Raw genomic sequence first — 26902 nt, 5'->3', positions numbered from 1 at the left:
CAGGGGTTCCAGGAATGGAAGCCCTACGCATGCCGAGGCATGAGTGTATATAAATACTGTAATAAATACACTGGCAGAAAAATAGCTGGTCTGATTCACAGCATTCATTTTCTTCTTCTTCAGTCCTTGTTTCGCGCTTGGGGAGCGGGTTGTCCTCTCAACCAGTACACCGCTGTAGGTGCCACTGGGATCCGTGTGTCATTCATGATATGCTTCCACTCTTGGCGATTGTTGGCGATATTTTTTGCCTTGTTGATGGTCAATTGCTGATTCCTTAGATTTTCCTCAATGTGTCTGAGCCATGTTTCCTTTGGTGCTGCCTATTGAGCCCTGTAGTAGGGACATCACTTTCGCCAGAGGAGCTTGTCTGGCAGCTGACTGGTGTTCATTCTGCAGATGAGGCCAAGCCATTGCAGTCTGCATTTTTGGAATTATTCTTCGACTGACGGTTGATGAAGGCATTCATTATCAAAATGAGAATGAAAGTAGAAGCTTAACAGGGAGCATTTAATGTGAGCTGAAATCTGGAGATGGCCCATCTAAAAGTTTGTGGACGTTTCATATGCCAGTGAACAGGCACTAAATTTGAACTGATGCCAAGAGGATATTATACCGGACCAGGGAGCTATACAGAGAAGAGGGAATGTGTCACTTGTGTGAAGAGGTTGAAAGATGGAAAATATTTTAGGTTTCTTGAGTTAGATTAGAATATAAGGCAGTCAGGAGAAAAAAAAACAACTAAATTTGTAACAACGAAAATGCAAATTTAAGCTTCCAAACTGATAAAGGAAAAAGGGATAAATGATGATATCAGTTGGAAATGAATTGAGGATGTTAGACTGTATTGGATAAAGAGACTGTATTTATAAAGAGACATCTCATGTGTAAGAAGGCCAACTGTGCAAAAAAGGACTGGGCACATTGTGAAGTAGTCTAGAAAAGTGTATAATTGTGCAATCCTATGCATGTCTACACAGAAATAAGCCTCATTAAATTCGGTTGGATTTACTGCCAGGGAGCCTATTATAGGATTGCTGCCTTAGACAAGTGTTACATTTTGGCATTGATTGCTTACTTGGAACTGATGTTCTTGGTGTGTTCATATGTGCAGCAACACAACCCTCCTGCCTCCCTTCTGTAGATTATCTTGTCATTCTGTGGCAGTCTTTCAGAAAATAAGAAGGGAGGGGCTTCACTACTGCTTAGCACGCATACTGGGATAAAGGAGTAAGTCCTCAGCGGCAAGAAAGCTAGCACGTCTAGCTTTTAAAAAGTTCTGAACAATGTATATACGCACAAGAGTCATAAAGGCGGCTGCATAAATAACCATTTCAGTTGTAGATCAGGACAATAAGTTTACACAGTACTTTACAGAGTTTCATAAGCAAAAACTAGAAAGCTTCCTATTTCCCAAGGACCCTGAGCTAGAGAGGTTCCTATCAGACTAAAATAGGCCAGAGGGGAGAGGACATTGAGGACATTGAGGACATGAGAGGTATTGAGAACAAAACGGCTAGTATTATAATGCCGTTGTACAAATCTATGGTAAGGCCACACCTGGAGTAGTGTGTCCAGTTCTGGTCGCCGCATCTCAAAAAAGACATAGTGGAAATGGAAAAGGTGCAAAAGAGAGCGACTAAGATGATTACGGGGCTGGGGCACCTTCCTTATGAGGAAAGGCTACGGCGTTTGGGCCTCTTCAGCCTAGAAAAGAGACGCCTGAGGGGGGACATGATTGAGACATACAAAATTATGCAGGGGATGGACAGAGTGGATAGGGAGATGCTCTTTACACTCTCACATAACACCAGAACCAGGGGACATCCACTAAAATTGAGTGTTGGGCGGGTTAGGACAGACAAAAGAAAATATTTCTTTACTCAGCATGTGGTCGGTCTGTGGAACTCCTTGCCACAGGATGTGGTGCTGGCGTCTAGCCTAGACGCCTTTAAAAGGGGATTGGACAAGTTTCTGGAGGACAAATCCATTATGGGGTACAAGCCATGATGTGTATGCGCAACCTCCTGATTTTAGAAATGGGTTATGTCAGAATGCCAGATGCAAGGGAGGGCACCAGGATGAGGTCTCTTGTTATCTGGTGTGCTCCCTGGGGCATTTGGTGGGCCGCTGTGAGATACAGAAAGCTGGACTAGATGGGCCTATGGCCTGATCCAGTGGGGCTGTTCTTATGTTCTTATGTTATGTTCTTAGGAAAAGATGAGGATAGGAAAATCACGATGAAGGGAAAAGGTTTATTAGAAAGAGACATCATCTTAAAATATTCTCTGTTGTTTTGGTCTGTAATGAAACTTGGCTTGAGCTCTAAGAACGTATCCTCCCCCCCCCAAAAAAAAGTTTTGATATGAAACTTACAAATTAGAAAAGGTGATAACTTCTATTGTCAGAACTATTCATGGTTAGCATATTATTATTATTATTATTATTATTATTATTATTATTATTATTATTATTATTATTATTATTAACAGTATTTATATACCGCTTTTCAACTAAAAGTTCACAAAGCGGTTTACAGAGAAAATCAAACAAACAACTAATATCATTTTTTTAAGGACACAATGAAATATGGGGAAAGCAGAAGTGAAACAAAATAGGTGTTTTGATATTCTGCAGTGCATTATACTGCTTTATCTAAAAGCTGTTTGTCAAAAACCATGAAAAGGCTGTTTATCTTCACTTCAGAATTACTCACAGAATCTGGTATCTGGGACTGAATGTTCCAGAGAACAAAAGACTCGTTAGGAAATGGCAAAGACTGAAAGTTAATGGAAGCCCTTTGTATGTGCAGTACGTATTGTAGCAAGTAAGATACAGAGATTTGCACAGTGCTGGTTTAGGTTTTTTCCTTGTTTTTTAAAAATCTATATCTTGAGGTGCTTGCATCCTAAACAAATGAACAGGAGCTCAGCTAAATGAGCTGCTGTTCTATGGCACTTTTAGCAGCATCAGAAAACTCTAGCAAACACCCAAAAGTGTTTTCCAATTTAGGAGGAGTTGCCCTCACTGTTAACTGGCTTCATTTGCCTTCAGCGATGATGTTGCATAGCCAAATCATGAAATTATCCCATTCTAGGGATAATGGTCAATGGTCTCCAAAGCGATCTCCTGGAAGAAGGTGATCTAGAAAGGGTCAGAGATAAAGTGTCAGCCAGCAAGACTTAAAAAGGCAAACGTTCATACAAAGAGAGCTTGGAGGAAACTATTTTTGCCCCCATCCGAAAGGCTTTATTTTTGGTTATGAAAGTCAAAACAGAAGGCTGGTCAGCGCAACCCTAGTGATGAATTGTAGACAATGGTTTGTTTGTTTGTTTTTTGCCTAACCTTATCCTATAAGGTTAGGATAATTCTTATCCTATAAGAATTACAGTTACTCTTGATCGGATGAATGGTTAATTAAGAGTAATATCAATCAAATGTATAGAGAGGGTTTTTTGAGGTTGTTTTTTAAAGAACTGCTTATTGAACCAAGGCGGTGGTGATGCTTATCCAAACCTGAGGAGTTCAATTGCCTTGTCTCCAGTCTGACAATACAGTCAGTGGTCTTGTGCAGTATCACATCCTAGAAAGCAACAGCAACTTACTAAACAGGACATAGGGTAGGGAAAGGGGCAAGAAGAAACCTTGCTGTATGTTGGGCCCAGGTCTAACGCAGTCCCAGCCCCGATCCTTCTACCTTCCTGCCCCACCCTGACTCACAGGCAGTAACAGTAGGCCCTCATGACCTCCCCATGGGGGGAATTTTCTCTTGGTGTCATTAGTGGTGACTGGCCGGCAGCAACCTGCCTTAGAGGCTGCTGCTGTGCTGGAAGAGACCACCCACCCCCCGAAGATGACAAATCCAGAGGGGGCAGGGTTTCCCCCTTGGCCAAGGGAAAGTATGCGCTGCTTCTGCTGCCTCTTGCCACCTGTGCTCTTGTTCTTATTCTCTTTTCTCCCCCGCTTTTCTCTCCTCCCCTCTCAGCATGCAAAGGGCTGGTGGTGGAGTTGGCTGTTGATGTCAGTGCTAGAGGGTGCCAAGTGGGTCTCAACCCAATTTTTGGTGGGCTGCAGGGCCAGTGCTACCTAGTATCACACCCCAGAATGCTGGCATACAACCCACTTTGTTGAACCACTTCAAGTCCCAGAATACTTTGCAGCCTTCCATTCTTGGGGCACAACCCAGAAGCCACTAGGCATTCTGGTGCATGATGCAGCTTCCGTAGTGGGTCATGGTGGTGGAATGCTTTGAGAACCCCTACAATCAATCAATCAATAGGAACGTTACCAAAGTGAAATAAAGGTATTTTTTAGGAAGTTACAATCAAAATCTCGTGGCATGTCAGAATCTCACTAGGACACAAAGGACACATTTTATGAAACTAAGGCCTGAGCATGTGGTGTGAGCAGAAAGAAGCAGTTACCCACAGCAACCAAAAGGTGGATCTGTGGTCTGAATCTCCTGGGCTCCAGGGTCCATCATTGTATAGAGAAAAGCTGTCAGGATATGGGGAAAGGATTCCCATTCCTTTGGTGACTATGAACTGGTAATTAATTTTACACCAAGTAAGACTTGTGAAAAATCAGTGACAAATTTATGCTCATAAGCATGATGAATAATTTGAACTAAGCGCTCTTAAATATTGAGTGATGACAAAAACAGGGCATGGTTTTTATAATGGTTCTCATCCGTCCCAAGTGGGGTGATGTGATGGCAATTGCAGGACTCTTCACTTGCTGAGTAAAGGAGGAGAAGAGGGAAGGAAAGAGGCTCTTTGGCCTAAAAAACACGGACTTCATATACTAAAGAATGGAATTCTGCTTTTGCTCCTTGTTTAGGCCCTTTGAAAAATAAATGCTGAGCAAACCATATAAATTAGAGCCAGATCAGTGTCCTGATATAAATCCTGATATCAGTGTCCTGATATCAGTGTCCTGATATAAATTATATATCAGGATATAAGCCCTGATATCAGTGTCCTGATATAAATTAGAGCCAGATCAGATAAGTGAGGTGGGGGTGTTTTGATGGTTTTTTTATTGCAGCCAGTTCACGAGAATAAAACAACAAATCACAGAAAACGCAATAAAGTTCTAGCAGAGAAACCAAAGTGAAACTATTCTGCCTCAGCCAATCCTAAGCGCTTGATGAAATGGAACATTTTTCCTCTTGTCAGTAGGACAAGTTATGAGCCAAAAACCTTGAGTTTTTCTCACTCCCACCCAGAAACTCTTCATATAATTTCAGCTGTCATTTGTAGGATTGTAAGTAAGGTTTGGTATAGACCAGCACACTGTGGAGCAAATGTCATGCAATGAGAACATCTAAGCTAGAACTACATCCTGATGAAAGATGACCCCAGTACAACTGTTGAAAGCATATTTATTATGAAATGTCACTTGTGTGTGTGTGTGTGCGAGAGAGAGAGAGCGAGAGAGAGAGAGCATGTTTCATTAATCCAAAATTCCGTTTCTGTTGATATTCACAACAGTCAGATATTGGTCATATTCAGCTGGGTTGGTGAAATTAAAAATAATGATATAGGTGTGTGGAAGTTGGTAGGCGGTGTTGACATTAAGGGAAGATATATCACTATTTTTTGTGTACGGGCGACTGAATTTTAAAAAGGAAACTGTGCCATTTGACTACTGTTGTTGGCAACCTTCAGTCTCAAGAGACTCTGGTATTGCACTCTGAATGGTGGTTCTGGAACAGCATCTAGTGTGGCTGAAAAGGCTGATTCGGGAGTGACAATCCCTTCCACACCGGGAGCAAGTGCAGTCTGTCCCTGGTCTGTCTCCCTGGCTATGGGCCTTCCTTCTTTGCCTCTTAGCCTCAGACTGTTGGCCAAGTGTCTCTTCAAACTGGGAAAGGCCATGCTGCACAGCCTGCCTCCAAGCTCAGAGGCCAGGGTTTCCCACCTGTTGAGGTCCACTCCTAAGGCCTTCAGATCCCTCTTGCAGATGTCCCTGTATCGCAGCTGTGGTCTACCTGTAGGGCACTTTCCTTGCACGAGTTCTCCATAGAGGAGATCCTTTGGGATCCGGCCATCCTCCATTCTCACGACATGACCGAGCCAACGCAGGCGTCTCTGTTTCAGCAGTGCATACATGCTAGGGATTCCAGCACGTTCCAGGACTGTGTTGTTAGGAACTTTGTCCTGCCAGGTGATGCCGAGGATTCGCCGGAGGCAGCGCATGTGGAAAGCATTCAGTTTCCTCTCCTGTTGTGAGTGAAGAGTCCATGACTCGCTGCAGTACAGAAGTGTACTCAGGACGAAAGCTCTGTAGACCTGGATCTTGGTATGTTCCGTCAGCTACTGGTTGGACCAGACTCTCTTTGTGAGTCTGGAAAACGTGGTAGCTGCTTTACCGATGCGTTTGTTTAGCTCGGTATCGAGAGAAAGAGTGTCGGAGATCGTTGAGCCAAGGTACACAAAGTCATGGACAACCTCCAGTTCATGCGCAGAGATTGTAATGCAGGGAGGTGAGTCCACATCCTGAACCATGACCTGTGTTTTCTTCAGGCTGATTGTCAGTCCAAAATCTTGGCAGGCCTTGCTAAAACGATCCATGAGCTGCTGGAGATCTTTGGCAGAGTGGGTAGTGATAGCTGCATCGTCGGCAAAGAGGAAGTCACGAAGACATTTCAGCTGGACTTTGCTCTCAGTCTGGAGAGGTTGAAGAGCTTTCTGTCTGATCTGGTCCAGAGATAGTTGCCTTCTGTTGCAGTTCCAAAGGCATGCTTCAGCAGAACAGCGAAGAAAATCCCAAACAAGGTTGGTGTAAGAACACAGCCCTGCTTCACGCCGCTTTGGATGTCAAAGGGGTCTGATGTGGAGCCATCAAAGACAACAGTGCCCTTCATGTCCTTGTGGAAAGATCTGATGATGCTGAGGAGCCTGGGTGGACATCCGATCTTGGGGAGAATCTTGAAGAGGCCGTCCCTGCTGGCCAGGTCGAAAGGATTTTGTGAGATCTATGAAGGCTATAAAGAGTCGCTGTCGTCGTTCCCTGCATTTTTCCTGCAGTTGTCTAAGGGAGACTACCATATCAGTGGTGGACCTGTTGGCTCGGAAGCCGCACTGCGATTCTGGATAGACGCTCTCTGAAAGTACCTGGAGTCTCTTTAGTGCAACTCGGGCAAACAGCTTTCCTACAACGTTAAGGAGAGAGATGCCGCGGTAGTTGTTGCAGTCACCCTGTTGCCTTTGTTTTTGTACAGCGTGATGATGTTTGCATCCCTCATGTCTTGAGGTACTCCACCTTCTCTCCAGCAGAGACAGAGGATTTCATGCAGCTCAGTGACGATGATCTCTTTGCAGCACTTTAGGACTTCAGCAGGGATGCTGTCTTTTCCAGGTGCCTTGCCAAAGACAAGGGAGTCCAGGGCCACGTGAAGTTCTTCTAGGGTTGGTTCACTGTCAAGCTCCTCCAGCACAGGCAGGCACTCAATGTTGTTCAGCGCTTCTTCGGTGACTACATTTTCTCTGGAATATAGCTCAGAGCAGTGCTGCACCCAGCGTTCCATCTGCTGCGCCCGATCATGGATGACCTTGCCTGTGGCAGACTTCAGAGGGGCAATTTTCTTCTGTGTTGGACCTACGGCCTGCTTGATACCATCATACATCCCCTTGATGTTGCCCGTGTCAGCTGCTATCTGTATCTGGGAACAGAGCTGGAGCCAGTAGTCGTTAGCACATCTCCTGGCAGTCTGCTGGACTTTGCTGCGAGCAGTTCGGAGGACCTGCAGGTTGCGCTCACTGGGACAGGCCTTGTATGCTGCTTGAGCTCTCCTCTTTTCCTCAATGACTGGTGTCAACTCCTCAGAGTGGGCTTCAAACCAGTCTGCCATCTTGTTGGTCTTCTTGCCGAATATGGACAAGGCTTTGTTGTAAACGGCATTCTTGAAATGTTCCCATCTGTTGGATGCGTTTGCGTCGGCCGGGCCTGGAACAAAAACAACAACAGTATTTATATACCGCTTTTCAACAAAAAGTTCACAAAGCGGTTTACAGAGAAAATCAAATATCTAATGGCTCCCTGTCCCAAAAGGGCTCACAATCTAAAAAGATGCAACACCAGCAGACAGCCACTAGAAAAGACACTGCTGGGGTGAGGTGGGCCAGTTACTCTCCCCCTGCTAAATAAAAGAGGAGCACCCACTTGAAAAAGTGCCTCCTAACCAGGAAGAGATTCCTCAAGCGCTTGTGCAAATTCCTCCACTTTTCTCTGATCTAGGTCTTGCTGGTGTCTTCCTTCCTTTTTCATGTGATACAGTCGCTTTGCTTGCAGTTTCACTCTGCTGCATACCAGGGAGTGGTCAGTGTCACAGGCAGCACCCTGATAACTGCGTGTGATCTTGATGCTGGGAAGGCTGGAGCATCTGATGAGAATCAGGTCGAGCTGGCGCCAGTGCTTTGATCTTGGGTGTCTCCACTACCCTGCTGCAGAACACAACTGTGTATCAGTGGCATTATGTTCTGAAGGGGAAGTGTTATAACTGTTACAATGTTCAAGTCTTCGGAAAATGGAAACATTGCAGAATGTTCTCTATAGGCAAGCATGGAGTTCTCTTCCCTTTATTTCTGCAGAATTTTCTATTGTTGTGTCCTCAGAGGGAGCCTAGAAAAGAGGCACCTGAGGGGGAACATGATTGAGACAATCAAAATTATGCCGGGGCTGGATAAAGTGGATAGAAAGATGCTCTTTTCCCTCTCATATAACACCAGAACCAGGGGACATCAACTAAAGTTGAGTGTTGGGAGAGTTAAGACAGACAAAAGAAAATATTTCTTTACTCAGCATGTAATTAGTTTGTGGAACTCATTGCCACAGGAAGTAGTGATGGCATCTTACCTAGATGCCTTTAAGAGGGGATTAGACAAATTTCTGGAGGAAAAGTTTATCATGGGTTACAAGTCATGGTAGGTATATGCAGGGTAGAATTAGGCTGCTTCTGATTGCCAGATGCGGGGGAGAGCACCAGGACACAGGCTGTGTCTGTTGTCTAGTGTGTTCCCTGAAGCATCTGGTGGGCCACTGTGAGATACATGAAGCAGGACTAGATGGGCCTTTGGACTTGTCAGGGCAGCAGGGGAGGATAGCCCTTGCTTTCCTGGTAGCAGAGTGGCACAGGAGTGTAGGGAGATAGCACAAGAAGCAGGCGATCCCAAACAGAGCCAAAGAAGCAGACACAGGCTTGTTTGTTGCAGAAGCAGGTATTTGTAGAGGAGCAGGCAGAAGAGTAGTCAGTCAAACGGTCCAGAAGTCAGGGATCAGAATCAGAAGTCAGCCAATCAGAATGGAGCAACCTCATCGTCACAAGACTGTCTTGTGACCCTTTCTGATTGGCTGTCAGGTGGTGCATTACACCACTCCACCATAGCCTAAATAACTCTGCACACATCTCCCCAGGTCACATGGCTCCCACCTAACTCAGGTGCATCTGATTGCTAAACACATACATATACAGTACTGCTGTTCCTTTGTTTACATTTCATACCAGGCCTGGACATCAAGGCCCCTCCTGCCACATCCTGGCTTACAACGGTTCAGGGCCTGGGATGCCAAAGTCCTGACAGGACTGATCCAGCAGGGCTCTTCTTATGTTCTTATAGTCTTGAATATCTGAACCTTTTCTGAAAAATGCCTGGACACGTTTGTGTGTTTCTATTTCCTTGCCTCATTTTCTTGCACAGTAGCTTTCACTTCCATTGTATTAGGGATTTCTCCGCTGTCGGTTCACACTCTTAGCCATCATACTACACCATATATGGTGATGCTTATAAGTGTCCCTTCTGTATCCTGGGGAGATGCACTTCTAGTCCTTCCCTCCTGCTGCTACAGAACCGCGGACATGGGGGAACCCTATCTCTGCACCCCTGCACCCATTAACTTAAGAACATAAGAACAGCCCCACTGGCTCAGGCCATAGGCCCATCTAGTTCCTGTATCTCACAGTGGCCCACCAAATGCCCCAGGGAGCACACCAGATAACAAGAGTCCTGCATCCTGGTGCCCTCCCTTGCATCTGACATAGCCTATTTCTAAAATCAGGAGGTTGCACATACACATCATGGCTTGTAATCTGTAATGGATTTTTCCTCCAGAAACTTGTCCAATCCCCTTTTAAAGGCATCTAGGCCAGATGCCGTCATCACATCCTGCAGCACGGAGTTCCACAGACCAACCACACGCTGAGTAAAGAAATATTTTCTTTTGTCTGTCCTAACCCTCCCAACACTCAATTTTAGTGGATGGCCTCTGGTTCTGGTGTTATGTGAGAGTGTAAAGAGCATCTCTCTCTCCACTCTGTCCATCCCCTGCATAATTTTGTATGTCTCAATCATTCCCCCCCCCCTCAGGCATCTTTTTTCTAGGCTGTAGAGGCCCAAATGCCGTAGCCTTTCCTCATAAGGAAGGTGTCCCAGCCCAGTAATCATCTTAGTTGCTCTCTTTTGCACCTTTTCCGTTTCCACTATGTCCTTTTTGAGATGTGGTGACCAGAACTGGACACAGTACTCCAGGTGTGGCCTAAGCATCGATTTGTACAACAGCATTATAATATTAGCTGTTTTGTTCTCAATACCTTTTCTAATGATCCCAAGCATAGAATTGGCCTTCTTCACTGCCGCCGCACATTGGGTCGACACTTTCATCGACGTGTCCACCACCACCCCAAGATCTCTCTCCTGATCTGTTACATACAGCTCAGAACCCATCAGCCTATATGTGACGTTTTGATTTTTTGCCCCAATGTGCATGACTTTACACTTACTGACATTGAAGCGCATCTGCCATTTTGCTGCCCATACTGACAGTTTGGAGAGATCCTACTGGAACTCCTCACAATCACTTCTGGTCTTCACCACTTGGTGTCATCTGCAAACTTTGCCACCTCACTGCTCACCCCTGTCTCCAGGTCTCAATCCAGGAGAGGACCTGCCCTCTAATTCTCTGCCTGTGGAGTTTTCTCAGTAGCCTTTGGTGAGGGACCATGTCAGACGCCTTCTGAAAGTCCAGATATATAATGTCCACGGGTTCTCCCACATCCACATGCCTGTTGACCTTTTCAAAGAATTCTAAAAGGTTTGTGAAGCAAGACTTACCCTTACAGAAGCCAGGCTGATTCTCCCTCAGCAAAGCCTCTTCGTCTATGTGTTTTGAGATTCTATCTTTGATGAAACTTGTTTTTAGTCTTACCACTAGTTCCAAGGTTGAAAGTCTTGCTTTTACTGATCGCTATAAGCATGAAGCTTATAGACAAACAAGCAGGCAGGAAGCCTGCATGCTAGAGGGGACAACTCAGAGAATGTTAACAGGAAGCAGCTTCCTGTGTATGTTCTCTGAGTCATTTCGACCAGTGTTTCTCAGACTGTGGGTCAGGACCCACCAGGTGGGTCATGAGCCAATTTTAGGTGGGTCCCTATTCATTTCAATGTTTTATTTTTAATATGTTAGACTTGATGCTATCATGGTATGCGACTGCATTTGGGGAAATGTTACAGACCTGTACTTTTAACAAGCTACTATGTATATTCTTTTAACAATGATAGTCAATGGGACTCACTCCTGGGTAAGTGTGGATTGCAAGTGTAAGATTGCAGCCTTGGATTGTTAACAATTTTCCTGCTTGTTGACGTCACTTCCAGTCATGAGATCACTTCCGGTGGGTCCTGACAGATTCTCATTCTAAAAAGTGGGTCCCAGTGCTAAATGTGTGAGAACCGCTGATCTAGGCAGTTCTCCTGTCTAGCATGCAGGCTTCCTTCCTGTTTATCTATAAGCTTCATGTTTATAGCAACCAGTAAGAGCAAGACATGTTCATCCATGTTTCTCCCCTCCCCCCATCCATGGTCAAGTGAAACTGCAGATATTGGATCTACATATATCGGGGGGGGCACCTGTACTTGCAAAAGGCACTAAAAAAAATTAGGGAGTCACACATGCATCCCTAAATTCTCTTTTGAGAACATCTCTTGAGCATTGGCCTTCAGAACAGTGGTGAACTATTTTTGTTTGTCTGCACACACCCTAAATTGAGCAGGTCCTTGGCCTAGGAATTACCCCGACTCCTTAGATGTATAAACAAGTTTGACAGACCTCCTGTTTTGTGACAAATGTTAATTGCCCTGTGCATTTAGAGAAAGCGACACATGTTTACTTTTAATTAAGCACAGTGTATGTTATGCTATTTGTGAATGTGGTCCACGCCCCACTGTGAGCTACACCCAAGAGTATGATATGAAACTCTTGTAAATTTAACGTTTTTGGAAATAATAGGCTTCGTGCCGAGGCAGTTTCTGCTGTTTTGAATGTTTTTCTAAGCTGAGAAAGAGACAGGGGAATGTAGTGTGTAGTAATTGGCTTAAGTAATGAATAAAATATAATTGGTTTTTTCCTTTGCCGTCTTTAAAAGAGGAAGAATCAATGTGTAATGCATAGTAGCTAACTTTCCTGACAGGTTTTCTAAGTTAATGTGGACCATTTAGCATTTGAAAAGGTATGTCTAATATAAGTGCATTACATTTTCCTTCAATAATCTGTCACTTTGTGCCTTATGTAATTATTTCTGTTACTTGATCTTTAAATGTGCCTCTACTCATCAGAGGGAATAGTAAATTATGGTTCTTTTTTTTTTTAAAGGACATTTCTTGTAAATAGCCAGTGAACCAGCCTTTGTGGTGTGAGAAAGGGGAAAAAAGATATTGTTAAGGACCATGATGTTCAAAGATTGCTTTGTCTCTGGCCTGACTTTGCTACTAACAGAGAATAATAATTAATGGGCAGTCAAGACAGGAGATCACCTCTGCCATTCAAATGATGGGCCTGTCTCTTCCTGCAGGGTGGGAAGATGTTGTGAAGCTCATTAGCTAGCATGAGTTTGAAGCTGGGGCCAAGGGAATTGGAAAACTGGCAGTCCTGAATTTGGTGAGAGAGGGCACAAAAGCAGCTCAGACTTTTAAGAGCTTATGGCTACTACTGTTGCTTTTGGGGTACTGGTGAAATTGTCATTGCTTCTCTGCTTGTTTCCTTCCTACTCTTCCTGTGTGTTTTGTTGTTAAACAGTCATGTTAGTCATGTTAGTCAAGTCACCCACCCTTACCAGTTGGTGGAATGAAGAGTGTGAAAAATATGATTGCAATATATTTAATAGGATGTTTAATTATCTGGTTCAGAACATCAAATTGTACATGGTAAACAGACACATTTTACCGCAGTTAGAGTGAGAAGTCACCTGTTCTATTCTGTGATGGGGTCAAAATTAGTGTTTGCTTCTGTGAAGTCTTCTGGATGCTTGGAGGATGTTGCTTTCAAATCACTGCATTTTTTTTTAATTCTCCAGGTTTTAGGGCTTGTTCAAAACATGAGCATTTTCCAGTGCCCAAAATGCAAACATGAAACTCATATTTTTGGAGCTGATGGTGTGAGGAACTTAGCAAATGAACTTGGCCTGGATGTTTTAGGTAAGATGAGATTTAAATTAATTCTTTTTTTAAAAAGTAGTTGAAAGAAACATGGGACTCAATGCAGAGTGCTTGCTTGCTGCGTTGTCTCACTGAAATAGACTTTAAACACTTAACAGTGGGCAATAAGCAATCCAGGTTGTGGCCCTGCATAGTGTATTTATGGCTAATACAAAATGTGGAAGGAAGTACTGGAATATATTCATTTGACCTTGACCTTCAATGCATCCACTTATTTCAGCATTTCCAAATGGAGATGTTACATTTCATCCCCCCCCCAAGACTGAAGTTTATTAGGATTGCATGGGTGTCCCCCTGTATCCACGGGTCTAGTATTATTAACAGTATTTATATACCGCTTTTAGTAGCCACAGTTTCAATAATCCAGTGTTCAAAAATCCATTGTACCTGTCCCTGACTGTAAAATGGAAGCACTGAGCACTCACAGGAAGTGAGGTAGAAGGCTGAAAAGAATGCGACGCTTATCATAAAGTTAAAAGAACATAAGAAGAGCCCTGCTGGATCAGCCCACAGGCCCATCTAGTCCAGCTTCCTGTATCTCACAGTGGCCCACCAAATGCCCCAGAGCTTAGTGTTGGGTTCTTTTCATTCCTCTGCCTCACTTCCTGTGAGTGCTGAGCGCTTCCTGCTTCATTTTACAGAAAGCAAAGAGGCTGTGAGACCCAGGAGCAGCAACAGGCAGGCTGCAATCTGAAGCTGATAGTTATTTTGTGCGATGGGGGGACTTTTGAAAGTTTTTGTAGAGTCCCTTTATCCACAGGGGACGGGGACAGGAAACGTATCAGTGTAACCTGTACAGTGTGGAAGGAACTGTTTTCTAATGAAACTTGTATTAGAAAGCATATGGTTGTAGCAAAACTGAAAAGTAGTGCAGGTGTGTGCCACTTAATGACCTTCCACTTTATGACACCCTGCATATATGATGGTGGTCAAAGCACATCAGTGAGGCTCTTAATGAGGCAGTCAGGTTTCCCATAGCCTGCAGCAGAGTGTCTGTTTACACAGGAAAGAGGCTCTTAATGGAAAGAAGAGGCAATCTATTTCCAGTAGCTGTGCAGCCAGCAAGTGTCTGGCAGGAGTGTCTGTTTGCACAACAAAGGCACTAGTTTGGGCTGAATATTTGCTTAACAACCTAATCACATAACAATGGGGAGGACGCATCCCCATCGTTAAGTGAGGCACACCTGTAATTGAGAATGTACTCCTTCCTGTGGTACTCATTGTACAATGACTGCCTCCTAGGAATACTGTCTCTACAGCTATACAGTGTCTTTCAAAGAAATGCATGCAGTGACAATTCTTACCTTCTCTGTGTTATAACATTCCTCTTCTCATCTAGCTGACACTCTTCCCTTCAACCCACTGGGAAATGTGAGAATGTCCCAGAGGCCATTGGGGTGTGTGCAAGGAAGGAATATGTTGGCTAGCTTAGAAGCAGCCCACCAAAGTCTTCAGCCGGGGGGAGCAGGGACGGAGACTGGTTGTCCAAGTGGCCCGTGAAGGGAAAGATGCCATTGCAGCCAGAAAGAATGGCGTTGAGGCAGCTTAGCTCAGGTTCACCCAGGCTAAAGACATCAGCAATTGCAGATGCATTTCATTCTCCATTCTATGTTGAAGCCTGCGATGCTTCAGGTGTAAGTCGCCAATGAAAGATCAAACATATCTTAATTTCACTGGTAAATGAGATAATTGTACCTGCTAATGATATATTTTTTCATGCTCTGCTATAGTTTCATCATCCACAGAGACTGTTCATTAAGAGCCATGAAGCTGACTTCACAAAAATCTTCATAGGAACATCAGGGGTTGACAGAGACCAAGCAGAGCAAGGAAGTCCCTAATTAAAAGTACACAATTGGGTTAGCTGAGCTGTCCTCTAGAAGCGTAATGAGGATTAGAGTCCAGGACCTTGTTTCAGCCTCAAGTTATGCCAGTCAGCAGGAAGCCTCTAGTGACAACATTTCCTACAATTAGAGGAGATGCATGGCTCTTCTGATGTTCTCCAAGATGCACAGAAGCAAATGACTAGTGAAGAATGAATTGCACTGGCCACAAAACAAGCGGCCCATGCTGTAAGCTAGTATGGAAAAGTATGAAGGGCAGAAAGCTATGCAGGCACTAGATGTTTAACCAGAATATTTGACTGACTTTCATGCTGTGCGTGGTGTTTTTTTTTTTTAAGTTATATTAGGAATCAGTATTTTGACATCCTTCCCAGAGTGCCATAACGTTCCCTTAACTTTCCTGCTGCTTTTTCCTTCACTTCAAGCTAAAGCCCCCTTTTACTTCCTTAACAAATGGATTTGTGACCTGGGTTGTCCAGCAAAAGTAAGGAGGAGATGGGATCACTGCAGAATCCTGAGAGTATTTTCTCATACTCATCATGTGTCTGTTGGCACAGCCATTTTTTTTGGGGGGGGGGCATCATGTGGCTCAGGATTTAATTCAGTTTCAGTACCTTTACTGGCATACAGTTACAAAAACATTAAGCACTTTCATACATAAAAACTTAAAGGAGCTGACTAGAGATTCGTTTGCTAATAACATACCAAGCTACAATTGACACCTATAAACCAAGGACTTCAAGAAATAGGGGCACGCTTCAAATTGGACGCCACAATTTGTGAAATGAGCTCAGGCTTTATGTAGTTCAGCATGTTTCTTTTACTGTGTCAGTCCCAGCAAGACTTTATACTCTCATTGGAAAAGTAGACTTTATAGAATCCTACTGGGGTGCAAAGTGCTAAGTTTTGCAGGTGGCTCACCGCAGCATGCAAGTAGCCCCTCCCCTACGGAGCCATTGTACTCGGAGGAGCAAAATGGAGGCATTTGCCTCTATATTGCTCTCCCTGCCCAGAATGGCTCTGAAGATAAGAGGGAGGGGTTACTTGCACGCTGCAGTCAGGCTCCCTGCAAAACAGCGCTTTACACCCCGTCTAGCTATGCCACTGCACAGCAGTCTATGCATGCAATTCTTCGATGGGCTTACTTTGCTTTAGCATAGCACTTAAATACAGCTATGGAGGAGAATTTGGATAGATTGGGAAAAGCCACTCTTAAATTTTTCCTAACTTGGGTTTTCATTTTTAATTTAGTTTCCAAACAAATTTATAGCCCATGCCTGCTCTTTGTGTGTGTTGTTGGAGGTAATTAAAATAGTTTCCTCTTTGGGAAGCAGAGTAGCTTAAGCAGCAGACCCCCCCCCTTTTTGGGTATCACCCCAGGGAATCTCCCTCACCCGGCTGACTGCTAATCAATAAAAAAGACAAGAGGCAATGGCTTGTTAAAGTTGCAAAGAAGTTATTTACTTACAGCTTCATTGAGTGAATATTTACAGCATCTGATTAGGATTGGAGGTTCAGCTAATACTTAGCGATAGCAAGGCCCTAGAGCTGCCTTGCCCTGCATGCCTTGTGCTCAAGATGGCCTGGGCATCAGAGCCCAGGTGTGCGCATCTTGACAGGTCGGTGGTCAGAGGACAAAGAGGAGGTGCTCAGAGGAGAAGGGAAGGATGAAAGGTTAGGGCCACACCCCACAAGGATCAGAGAGAACGGATAGAAAGGTCAGGGTCACTGTACCATAGTTTGACCCTTTTTTAGACAGCATCCTGCCCCCTCTGGACAGCAGAAGGAGTTGCACCAACTCCAGTTTGTGTGTGTGTGTGTGTGTGTGTGTGTTTTGCATTGGATGCTTTGAGAACTAGGTTGTATGTTACTTATGCAGTTAAGTATATAATTATGCCTTAAGTTGTTGTCTGTACAACTCTATCATCAAGAAACAAAAATCCCTTATTCTTTGCCACATACGTATATATTTGATTTATGATTTCTGTGATAGTATAATGTTGCAGTTGTTGAAATCTAAATGCTTTATTTTCCACAGGGAGTTTTTTTTAATGAGTCCATCCAGCATGTTAATGTGTCATTTCTCTTTATTTTGGTGGCATCCCCCTGCTGTAGCAAAGCACAATATAGAATTGTTAACTGTTGGAGGAAAAAAAACAAACACCTACCTAGCACTTCATTGAATCTGTAGTCTTCTAATAACAATAACGGTTCCTTTCATTCTGGCAATTAAATATTTAAGCATGTATTTGAATATTGAGTAGAATGTCGTAGCACTGGAAATTGGTATGGAATGAACAACTGTATTGGAAAAATGTGCAACAGATGTTTCAGATATCACACACGTGGGTTGTGAGTGCTTGTGCACCTCACACGGTGGTGGCGATTTTCAAAGAACTGCCTCACCTGCCTCCCCACCCACCATACATCCCTGCTTCATAGCCTGCTGGTGGTTGCAGAGTAGGGAGAATTTTGGTTGCTCAGCTGAGAAGACAAAGTGCCCTGTGGTGCTTGGAAGGGGGACCGACATTCTTTTGTCACCCTAAATAGGTCATAAATGAATTTTCAATCCCTTTCTCAGACAAGTACAGTACAGAAGGAAGGGGCCTCTCTTCCATCTATACTCGATTGCAAAGAAGTTTGCTGCCTGCCCAAAAGTTATATGACGACTTTTTAGAAAATAGTTCTAATGATTGGTATTTTACTTGATTTTATTATCAAATACCAATGACAGTATTGCTCTGTGGCATTTTATGTATCTTCACCTTTCATTCAGTTAAGGGCATTTAAAAATTATACTTTTAATACAGGGGACATTCCACTCCATCCTCACATAAGAGAGACGTCTGACGCAGGCAAGCCAGTTGTCATTTCACAGCCTCAGAGCGATGTGGTGAGTTTTATGTAATCATCCTTGTTAAGGTTGAAAAATGACTTTGTTGTTGTGTTTTTCATCAGTTACAAAACTTAATTCTTCTGCTAACAGGTGGGATTTCAACTGAGTTCATCCACTTCTGCTTGGGTGTATATTGCACCAACCTGGGCTGCCTCTCTGTATATCTGTTCAATTATTGTTTTGCCATGACATGAATAGGAAGCAATTCACTTTTGTATACTAAGAAACAAACATTGGGGTGAGGCATATGACAGGCCATGAAAAATGTCTTTTGGTTTATTCTTTTATTCATTTATTCTCGGGAGCCACATGTGGCTCTTTGGCATATAGCGTGTGACTCTTGGAAATTAGTTAGCTGAGTTCCTTTTTGCATCACAATTAATATAAAAGGTAAATAAGACAAATAAATAAGGTTTATAATTATCTGCTGTTTATAAACTGAGAGTCCACGTACATTTAATGTTCATGGTGAGTAAACGTATTTGAGAATTTTATTATTTCTTAAATATTGTGGCTCTCAAATCTCTCTCTTCTCAAGCATCTGACGTTCATTGTATGTGGCTCTTACATTGAGCAAGTTTAATGTACCCTGCTACCTGTACAGCTTTCACTAGGAAATGAAGTTGACAAATAGGAGGCACCCTCAGCTAGCATTTTATGGCTCCAAAGTGTTTCAAAGGAGGGAAAAGAGAAGCTTATATTTAATGTGTCGGTAACCAAGAGAAAATCTAACTTGTCCATCATCTTTATAAAATAATGCTTAATTAAAAAAAAAAAAGATTTCTAGGGATCAAATCAACTGAAAAGACCTTGCAAGATTTTTTAAAATCTTCATTCAATCTTATAACATTGGGGAAAGTCAGAGGTTTTTCACAAGGAATCAGTTTTGAGGTCACAGTTCTGACTTCCTTAGTTGTATGGCGTACTTCTGTTCACTTAAAAATGACCCATTTCTTTTCATAGTCCACATCAGTTCCATTGATATGTTAATAAACAGGGGTTCAGCAGTATTTCAAGCAGTTGTTGGGTATTATGCCAACTGCTGACATGAATTTTGACATGAGTTCAAAGTAGATTTGACCATCCATCTGGAGTAGCCATAGAGCAAAGTTATCTTGAATTTTAGAATGCAGTAAAATAGCGGACACTTGTGATAATCCGTTTCAAAATAAAATTTTCCCAGCTCATAATGCTGGAATGTGTTACAAATGGGATAGCTGTTCACTGAGTTCTTTTATAGCGCCTTGGGATATAAAAATTACTCTTTGGGGGTCATTTGCAATATCCTGTCTAAGCTTTGATTCATGCCCAGAATTTGGACAAAAATTAATTAAATAAATTAAAATCTTGAGGGAGTTCACCTGCCATGAGATAAAAGCAACGAAAATATATTATTGTACTCGGAATCTGAAATCACCAGCCCGTCTGTCGCAAGAACCACTTCCTTTGCTCTCATCGCATTCTTGTACTTGATTGCGCCCTACTGTGTTCAGCAGGGCTTACTTCAATCTTAAGTATGCGTGGGATTGCAGTCTATGTCTTTTTGTTTACAGAAGTGCACCCGCTTGTCACTGCTGTGACAATTATAATATAGGAACCTGCATCTACTCTGAATTAAAGGAGTTTTTGTAGAATTTTCCTCTGGATCTTCTGTCTTTCTATACGTCTAGTTCGCTGCGCTGACTTGAATCTGTGATTTGTGCTTGACTCATGAATTTGGCTGCATCCTAAAGGAGCCACTTACATGCATGCAGGCCAGGGAATCATACATGCAAATTGGCCTTGCTTGTAGGTTTTCATGGCTTCATCTCCTGCAGCTGGCAAAGCAAATTGCTTTTCAGTCTGAAAGTGCCTTTCCTCATTGATTGTGGGAACTGCTTCTGTAAAAATGATAAAGAGCTGGCAGTGCAAGTGATTTTTTTTTTACAGTACACAGAAATGGCTCCTTTGGATTGTGGCCATTGTACTTTTTCTCCAGGGAGTGATTTTTGCAAGTGTTCTGGTGAATTGAAACTGTAATTTAGGAAGTGGCTACTGGAGCCGGGTCTTAACCCCGTGCATCTGTCAAGCTTTCAGGCAAAGGAACTCAGGTCTGATTTCTGGAGAAACAAAAGCAGCAAAGAGAACGTGGTGGGTCTTTAGTGTTCATGGTTTACCATTATTTACTCCTCAAGCAAACCTCTTCTTCCTTGTTCTGTTTTATTTCTGTTTTCACTGTAGGACAGGCCTTTGACCTATACTTGATTGGTCAGCAATTTGTTACTGTTAAGCTGTCTTCTTTTTTCCTTTGCTTGGGAAAATGTGCCATGTGCCTTGCAGAAAGATGAGCAATAACTAAATCTTGTTTAAATTAAATCTTGTTTTAATTGTTTTTAAGTGTTTTGTATTTTTAATGTTTATCTGTATTTTTAAACTTGATTGTTAGCCGCCTTGGGTACCTTTCAGGGAGAAAGGAAGAATACAAATCCAATAAATAAATAAATAAACTATATTCCTGTTAGAAAATTCAAATGAAAAAGTGGGAGAAAATCTCTACATCTAGTGCATTAATATGAAAACCATTCTGGATGGTAAATAAGAATTGTCAACTTCTCCTTTCTGTTCCCCCAGTTAAAGCCCCTTTGTTTCATTTCAATCTGTCCTGTATTATGTAGTAGTGATGGCATAAAAGTTGAATCCAACGTAATTATCAAGTGGCCCATTAACAAGAATATGAGTGGGAGGAAAAGTTCAGAATGTGTAGATGTTAAGTTTATGTGTAAGATAAAATTGAGGCTCTCTTTTGATTCTCTCTTATCTGTTGATGAAGAATGCAACAAGATAAAGCATCTTTGGTGAGAAATTCAGAGGTCAATTCCCCAGTTCTGTATATTATTTTATTTTTCTCCAGACTGCTAATGATGATACCTAAGGGGATCTGCAGCTAGCATGTTTGAGGCCAAGCAAAATCCTTTATTTTGCCTATTCATCTTCTCTACCACATGAGCTGGCTGGACCTCTAAGTGGAACCAGAGGCCTACTTGGGGGGACATGCAGGGGGATATCCCATGAGCTTATTGCCCATCAACACTGTGCATGCTTCTCTTTCTGTGCTTCTGCTTTCTAGTTCTATGGCAGTAATTCATATACTGGCGAGACAGGATGGCACAGAATGTGAACTAAGTCATTAGTGGGCATTTCTGCCGTTTGGTTTCCCTTCCAAGGACTGTGTCGTTCTGTTGACACTGCAGCTGTTTCCACCTGGGAGTAACAGAGGGCAAAGCAAGACAGTGAGGCTGCCTCCACGGGCCTGGCCAAGACAGAATGATACAGGAACTAAACCCAAGTACATATGCATCAGATAACTGTATACGTATTCTTCTTCTCCTGGGTTCCCTGCCTTCATATTCCTCTGCATCTCTTCTCGGATTATGAGCCCTTTTGGGACAGGGAAACATCTTCTCATTCCTTCACTATGTAAACTACTTGTAACACTTTTTTAAAAGTGGTATATAAATATACCTAAGAGTAAATTAAGGCCGGTGATCCTGGTGCCTCTCTCCCTCTTGGCTTCTGGTTCACAGTCTGCAAATTTCACAGGCTAGCTTGCCTACCCTTTCTGCCTTGTCAGGTAACAAGCCTCTCCTGCATGATGTTTTCCTTGCTTCATTTTTCCTCAGGCCTTGACCCTCTTCTTCTCTGAGTAGTTGGCTATTTCCTACTACCTGTTATCCCTTTCAAGCTGCAATCCTAACCTCAGTTTCCTGGGAGTAAGTCCCATTGAACACAATAGGACTTACTTCTGAGTAGACCTGGTTAGGATTGTGCCCTCAGTTACCTCTGTGCCCCTTTTCTCACCATCTCTACCTGTCTAACATTCCTGCCTCTGGTCCCATCCTACTGATAACACAGAGTTTTTCTAGTGTCTGGAACCAATGGAAGGTCTTCCCAGCCTCCATCCTGCCCAGCCACACTGACCTTTGACTTGTTGGAATCTACATTATTTGTCAGCTTTATGTTGAATCCCTAGAAGTTAATCATGACTGAACACCATTGAAATGCATGAGACAAGTCATAAGCTGTTAATTTCCACGGGACAAGTTAGTCATGACTGACTTTCTTTGGATGCAATCCGTTATGTTGCAAACACATTTCCCCCTTAGAACCCTAAGCATTTTAGTGTTCTGTGACATAACAGCATAGAATGTTTAGGGGTGAGGGGGTGGCTTGCTAATGACATTGTTTAGATTTTATGCTATTCCACTCTGATCTAAGAGATGAATTATTGGAATGTTTTAAATATCTTTTCAGGCCCAAGCGTATTTGAAGATTGCAGCTGAAATAGTGAAAAGGTTACCGGATTCTCCAACCTGAAGTAATCATTTTCTGTATCTGGGACTGGAATTGTACCCTTGAATATGCAGCATAGGGTGTGTAACAGATCATGTTTTGTTTGTAAGAATAAAAATGGAATTATATATCATAGAAAGTACTGCTGCTAAATATTTTAATGTGAGCACGGAGGTACGTCTGTTTGAGTTACCACATTGCTCCAATTCACTGTGTACTTCAGTATCCCCAACTGCACAAATAGCTAAAAATCCAAACACGCAATCTTCAACGCAGACTTTGGTAGCCCTGAAATATGAAGTGGGAGGGGGGGACTGATATTCATTCCAGATTATTATATCTGTATATGTAGATTGCCAAATACCAAAATGAGCAAGTGCATTTGAACAGTTTACCTGTGTTGGGCATGTGCAATAATGATGAAGGCATTAGAAATTTTAAGTTTTGCTTCCCTGTGAAGAGTTATTGTCAAATTACCAGAAAACATACACCTCTTAGCCATCGAGCAATTAACTGAGAACCCGAAGAACTGGCCTTTTTTGTTTTTATGCATTCTTATCAGCTGATGCTTGATCACGAGATATTTCCTTATTGTTATTGTCAAAGCAAATTGCTCCATTTCCCTGCATCCTGTTGGGCCTGAATAAGACCAAACTGCAGCAACAAGCTCTTCATTAAAATTAGATGTATCTGAGATCAGGTTGCCAAGGGAGGAAATAAATGATAAAAATTAATTACTCATGATTGCATATATGAATATATTCCCACTAGGAAGTAATAGCCCTGAATCCATAAACAAAAGATCTAATTGCAATTCTTTATCCACCATGTACTGAGAAGTTTTTCTTTTTCTGCTGCCTCAAATTTTGCGTCGTTGTTTTTGTGCTGATAGAGCTGGTCACGGTGCTGAACAAGGAGACAGCCAGGATTTGAGCTTACATAATCTGAATATATGTGTATATATTAGTGTGTGGTTCTGCAATTCCTCATCTTTTTAGTATAGGCCACTATTTTGTTACTGTTGTTCTATATCAGGGGTGCCCGAACCCTGGCCCTGGGGCCACTTGCGGCCCTCGAGGCCTCTCAATGCAGCCCTCAGGGAGCCCCCAGTCTCTGGCTCTCCAGAGATTTTTTGGAGCCCACACTGGCCCGATGCAACTGCTCTCAGCGTGAGGGCGATTGTTTGACCTCTCACGTGAGCTGTGGGATGAGGGCTCCCTCCACAGCTTGTTGTTTCAGGTCTATGATGCAGTAGCGGCAGCAAAGGAAAGGCCAGCCTTGCTTTGTGCAAGGCCTTTTATAGGCCTTGAGCTATTGCAAGACCTTCATTCATTCATATAAGTTCATCTTTAATACATTATGTAAACTTATGTAAATTTATTCAAATTTTAAATGTAAGCTAATTCTTCCCCCCCCCGGCCCCCGACACAGTGTCAGAGAGACGATGTGGCCCTCTTACCAAATACTTTGGACACCCCTGTTCTATATGAACAAATGAGGCAACATAATGGCGCAGATACTTCAAGCGAGCAAGACGGTGTTTTACTGAGCAAAGCCGTGTTGGTAAAGTGTGAACTTCAGAGTTTAAGTTCATCTCCATGCCGCTTTTTGCTTCAGTTGATGCTTGTGAAATAAAAGGAATTGCTTTGTGAGTGCTGCTGTGTTAGTAGAAAAGGGGGGCAGAGCTTTCTACAATGATATTGAGTGAATACTGGGGCAAATTGCAGACCCGTCCCCCAGCATAGTATCTCTCACCATCTAGTGGTGCTGGAGTGGGGGGGGCAAGGTACATCCAATTGTTTGCTGCCTTCCACCTGACCCACAAGTGCTTGACCGTGAAGACTTACACAGCCCAGCCTGCTATTGGAGCGGCTGCGGAGAGGGTCAGCTTCCAGAATGAGTCTAGATGACCCCTTTCCCAGCTTCCATCTGTCTCACAGCTCATCACAAGGACAAAGGCACACCTTCTCTTTCTCCTTGTAGTTCAGTGAGATACATTGAATCTCTGATTCAAGACTGCAGTAGGGTCTGGAAAGTTTTTAATTGTTCTGCATGTATTTACTTCCTGTTTTGGAAGCAAAAACATGACATTGCCGATGTTTAGTAGCAGTAGCATTTTGCATCCTTTGATGTAAGTAAGTATCTAGTAACTCAGGCCTGCAAAACAGAGGGCCAGAAAAACTTTTTTCAAAATTTATGGTGGTTTTCTTTTAATTTGGAGTGCTGAGTCAAATAAAATGGCATCAGTTTTGCCCTAACGCATCCCTTTTTGGAGATACGATATAGCTTCATTAGTTAATGGTTCAAACAGTTACCTTGTGAGGAAGCCGTGGCATAGACTTCCTCATGAGGAAGCTACTTGAACCATTCACTAATGAGGCTATGCCTTATCTCTGAAATTAGACGTAATAGGGCAAAACCGATGCCATTTTATGAATCAGTGCTCCAAATAAACCCAGGAATAGGTCTAACTTTTAAGACAGCAGAATGAGTGTTGGCCTGTGTAATTATCAAATGAAGGTTTAAAATGTCATGGCGTGATTAATTGCCTGGAGGGGGGAATCAGGCCTGAAATAGAGGTGCTTTGGAGGATATGGTTTACAACTGGGAACAGACAAATGGGAGGGGGAGGCTAAAGGTGCCCCTTCTTGCTTTTTCCATCGTGGTTCTATTAGTCATCTGGTTCAAAGTCTTGTATATTTGAATTCCCAAGCAATTGCAAATCCCTAGCATGTATGCACTGCTGAAACAGAGACGCCTGCGTTGGCTCGGTCATGTCGTGAGAATAGATGATGGCCGGATCCCAAAGGATCTCCTCTATGGAGAACTCGTGCAAGGAAAGCGCCCTACAGGTAGACCACAGCTGCGATACAAGGACATCTGCAAGAGGGATCTGAAGGCCTTAGGAGTGGACCTCAACAGGTGGGAAACCCTGGCCTCTGAGCGGCCCGCTTGGAGGCAGGCTGTGCAGCATGGCCTTTCCCAGTTTGAAGAGACGCTTGGCCAACAGACTGAGGCAAAGAGGCAAAGAAGGAAGGCCCATAGCCAGGGAGACAGACCAGGGACAGACTGCACTTGCTCCCAGTTTGGAAGAGACTGTCACTCCCGAATCGGCCTTTTCAGCCACACTAGATGCTGTTCCAGAACCACCTTTCAGAGCGCGATACCATAGTCTTTCGAGACTGAAGGTTGTCAACAACAACAAAGCAATTGCAGGTTCCAGGCTGACTCTGTCCCCCCATCTGCTCACTGTTGCCTTGGCATTTGTTACTGAGGAAAAGGAGATTTAATGCCACAGTGCAAGTGGCAATGCCCTCTTACAGTATGAAAGGTGGTGGTGTTTACACATTCTAAGGAGCGTGTCTCAGGATGACTGACCAATTCCATCACCTGATCGAGACTTGTTTGCAGCAAGCCTTCCCCAGTGGAGTGAATCACAGTCTTTTAAAATGTTGTTTTTCTCGCTTAGAAATTGATTGATGTAAGCTGCTTGGGCATCCAAAAGGCATTGTATAAACATTTTAATAAAAGAAAATAATGCTAAAGTTTTGAGGCTTTTGTGAGTAAATAATGAAACTCGTATTGCACAAATATGCATTTTATTGTCAAGAATAGAACAAGTGGACCTTCCTCCGGTTTTGGCAAATAGCACCATAGTGGCATTAGTGTTAGGCACTTGCACTGATTGCTTATAATAAATTAATCTTTAGTACTGCTGAAGTAACAAAATATTCTGATGGAATGCTGTTTTTCTTGCTGATGTCCACTTTAAGTGATATGGTCACAATATACAGCATTTTGAAACATTGACTGTAGTGAAAGGGATCTTGGGAGTCATTTTGTACTTCATTCTCAAGTGATTTTACGCTTTTGCAATAGTCCCTGATTTTAGTCCCTGATATGCGCAGCCTCCTGATTTTAGAAATGGGTTATGTCAGAATGCCAGATGCAGGGGAGGGCACCAGGATGAGGTCTCTTGTTATCTGGTGTGCTCCCTGGGGCATTTGGTGGGCCGCTGTGAGATACAGGAAGCTGGACTAGATGGGCCTATGGCCTGATCCAGTGGGGCTGTTCTTATGTTCTTAACTACAATTCCCAGAATGCCTTGCAGGTCTCTTGTTGTCTGGTGTGCTCCCTGGGGCATTTGGTGGGCCGCTGTGAGATACAGGAAGCTGGACTAGATGGGCCTATGGCCTGATCCAGTGGGGCTGTTCTTATGTTCTTATGTTCTTATGTCCCATTGAAGGCCAAAATCCTTTGCATTCTTATTTGGAAGTAAACGTCATAGAAGAGCCCCGCTGGAGCAGGCCACAGGTCTATCTAGTCCAGCCTATCTCACAGTGGCC

The 26902-nt window shown here is 43.2% G+C and overlaps 1 protein-coding gene across 3 annotated transcripts in view; it reads left to right on the top strand.

The window, feature by feature from the left end:
* NUBPL (NUBP iron-sulfur cluster assembly factor, mitochondrial) overlaps positions 1 to 24208 on the top strand; it is an 80776-nt gene extending 56568 nt beyond the window's left edge. For all 3 annotated transcript variants that reach the window (XM_066630717.1, XM_066630730.1, XM_066630724.1), the window contains 3 exons: positions 13346 to 13466; positions 18142 to 18224; positions 22518 to 24208. In XM_066630717.1, coding sequence (XP_066486814.1) covers positions 13346 to 13466; positions 18142 to 18224; positions 22518 to 22580 — 267 coding nt within the window. In that variant the 3' untranslated portion in view covers positions 22581 to 24208. The remainder of the gene's footprint in view (positions 1 to 13345; positions 13467 to 18141; positions 18225 to 22517) is intronic.
* Positions 24209 to 26902: the final 2694 nt, after the last annotated feature.

Source organism: Tiliqua scincoides, chromosome 1 (genome assembly GCF_035046505.1).
Source record: "Tiliqua scincoides isolate rTilSci1 chromosome 1, rTilSci1.hap2, whole genome shotgun sequence".
NCBI classification, from domain to species: Eukaryota; Metazoa; Chordata; class Lepidosauria; order Squamata; family Scincidae; genus Tiliqua; species Tiliqua scincoides.
This window is presented reverse-complemented; position numbering and strand designations above follow the sequence as displayed.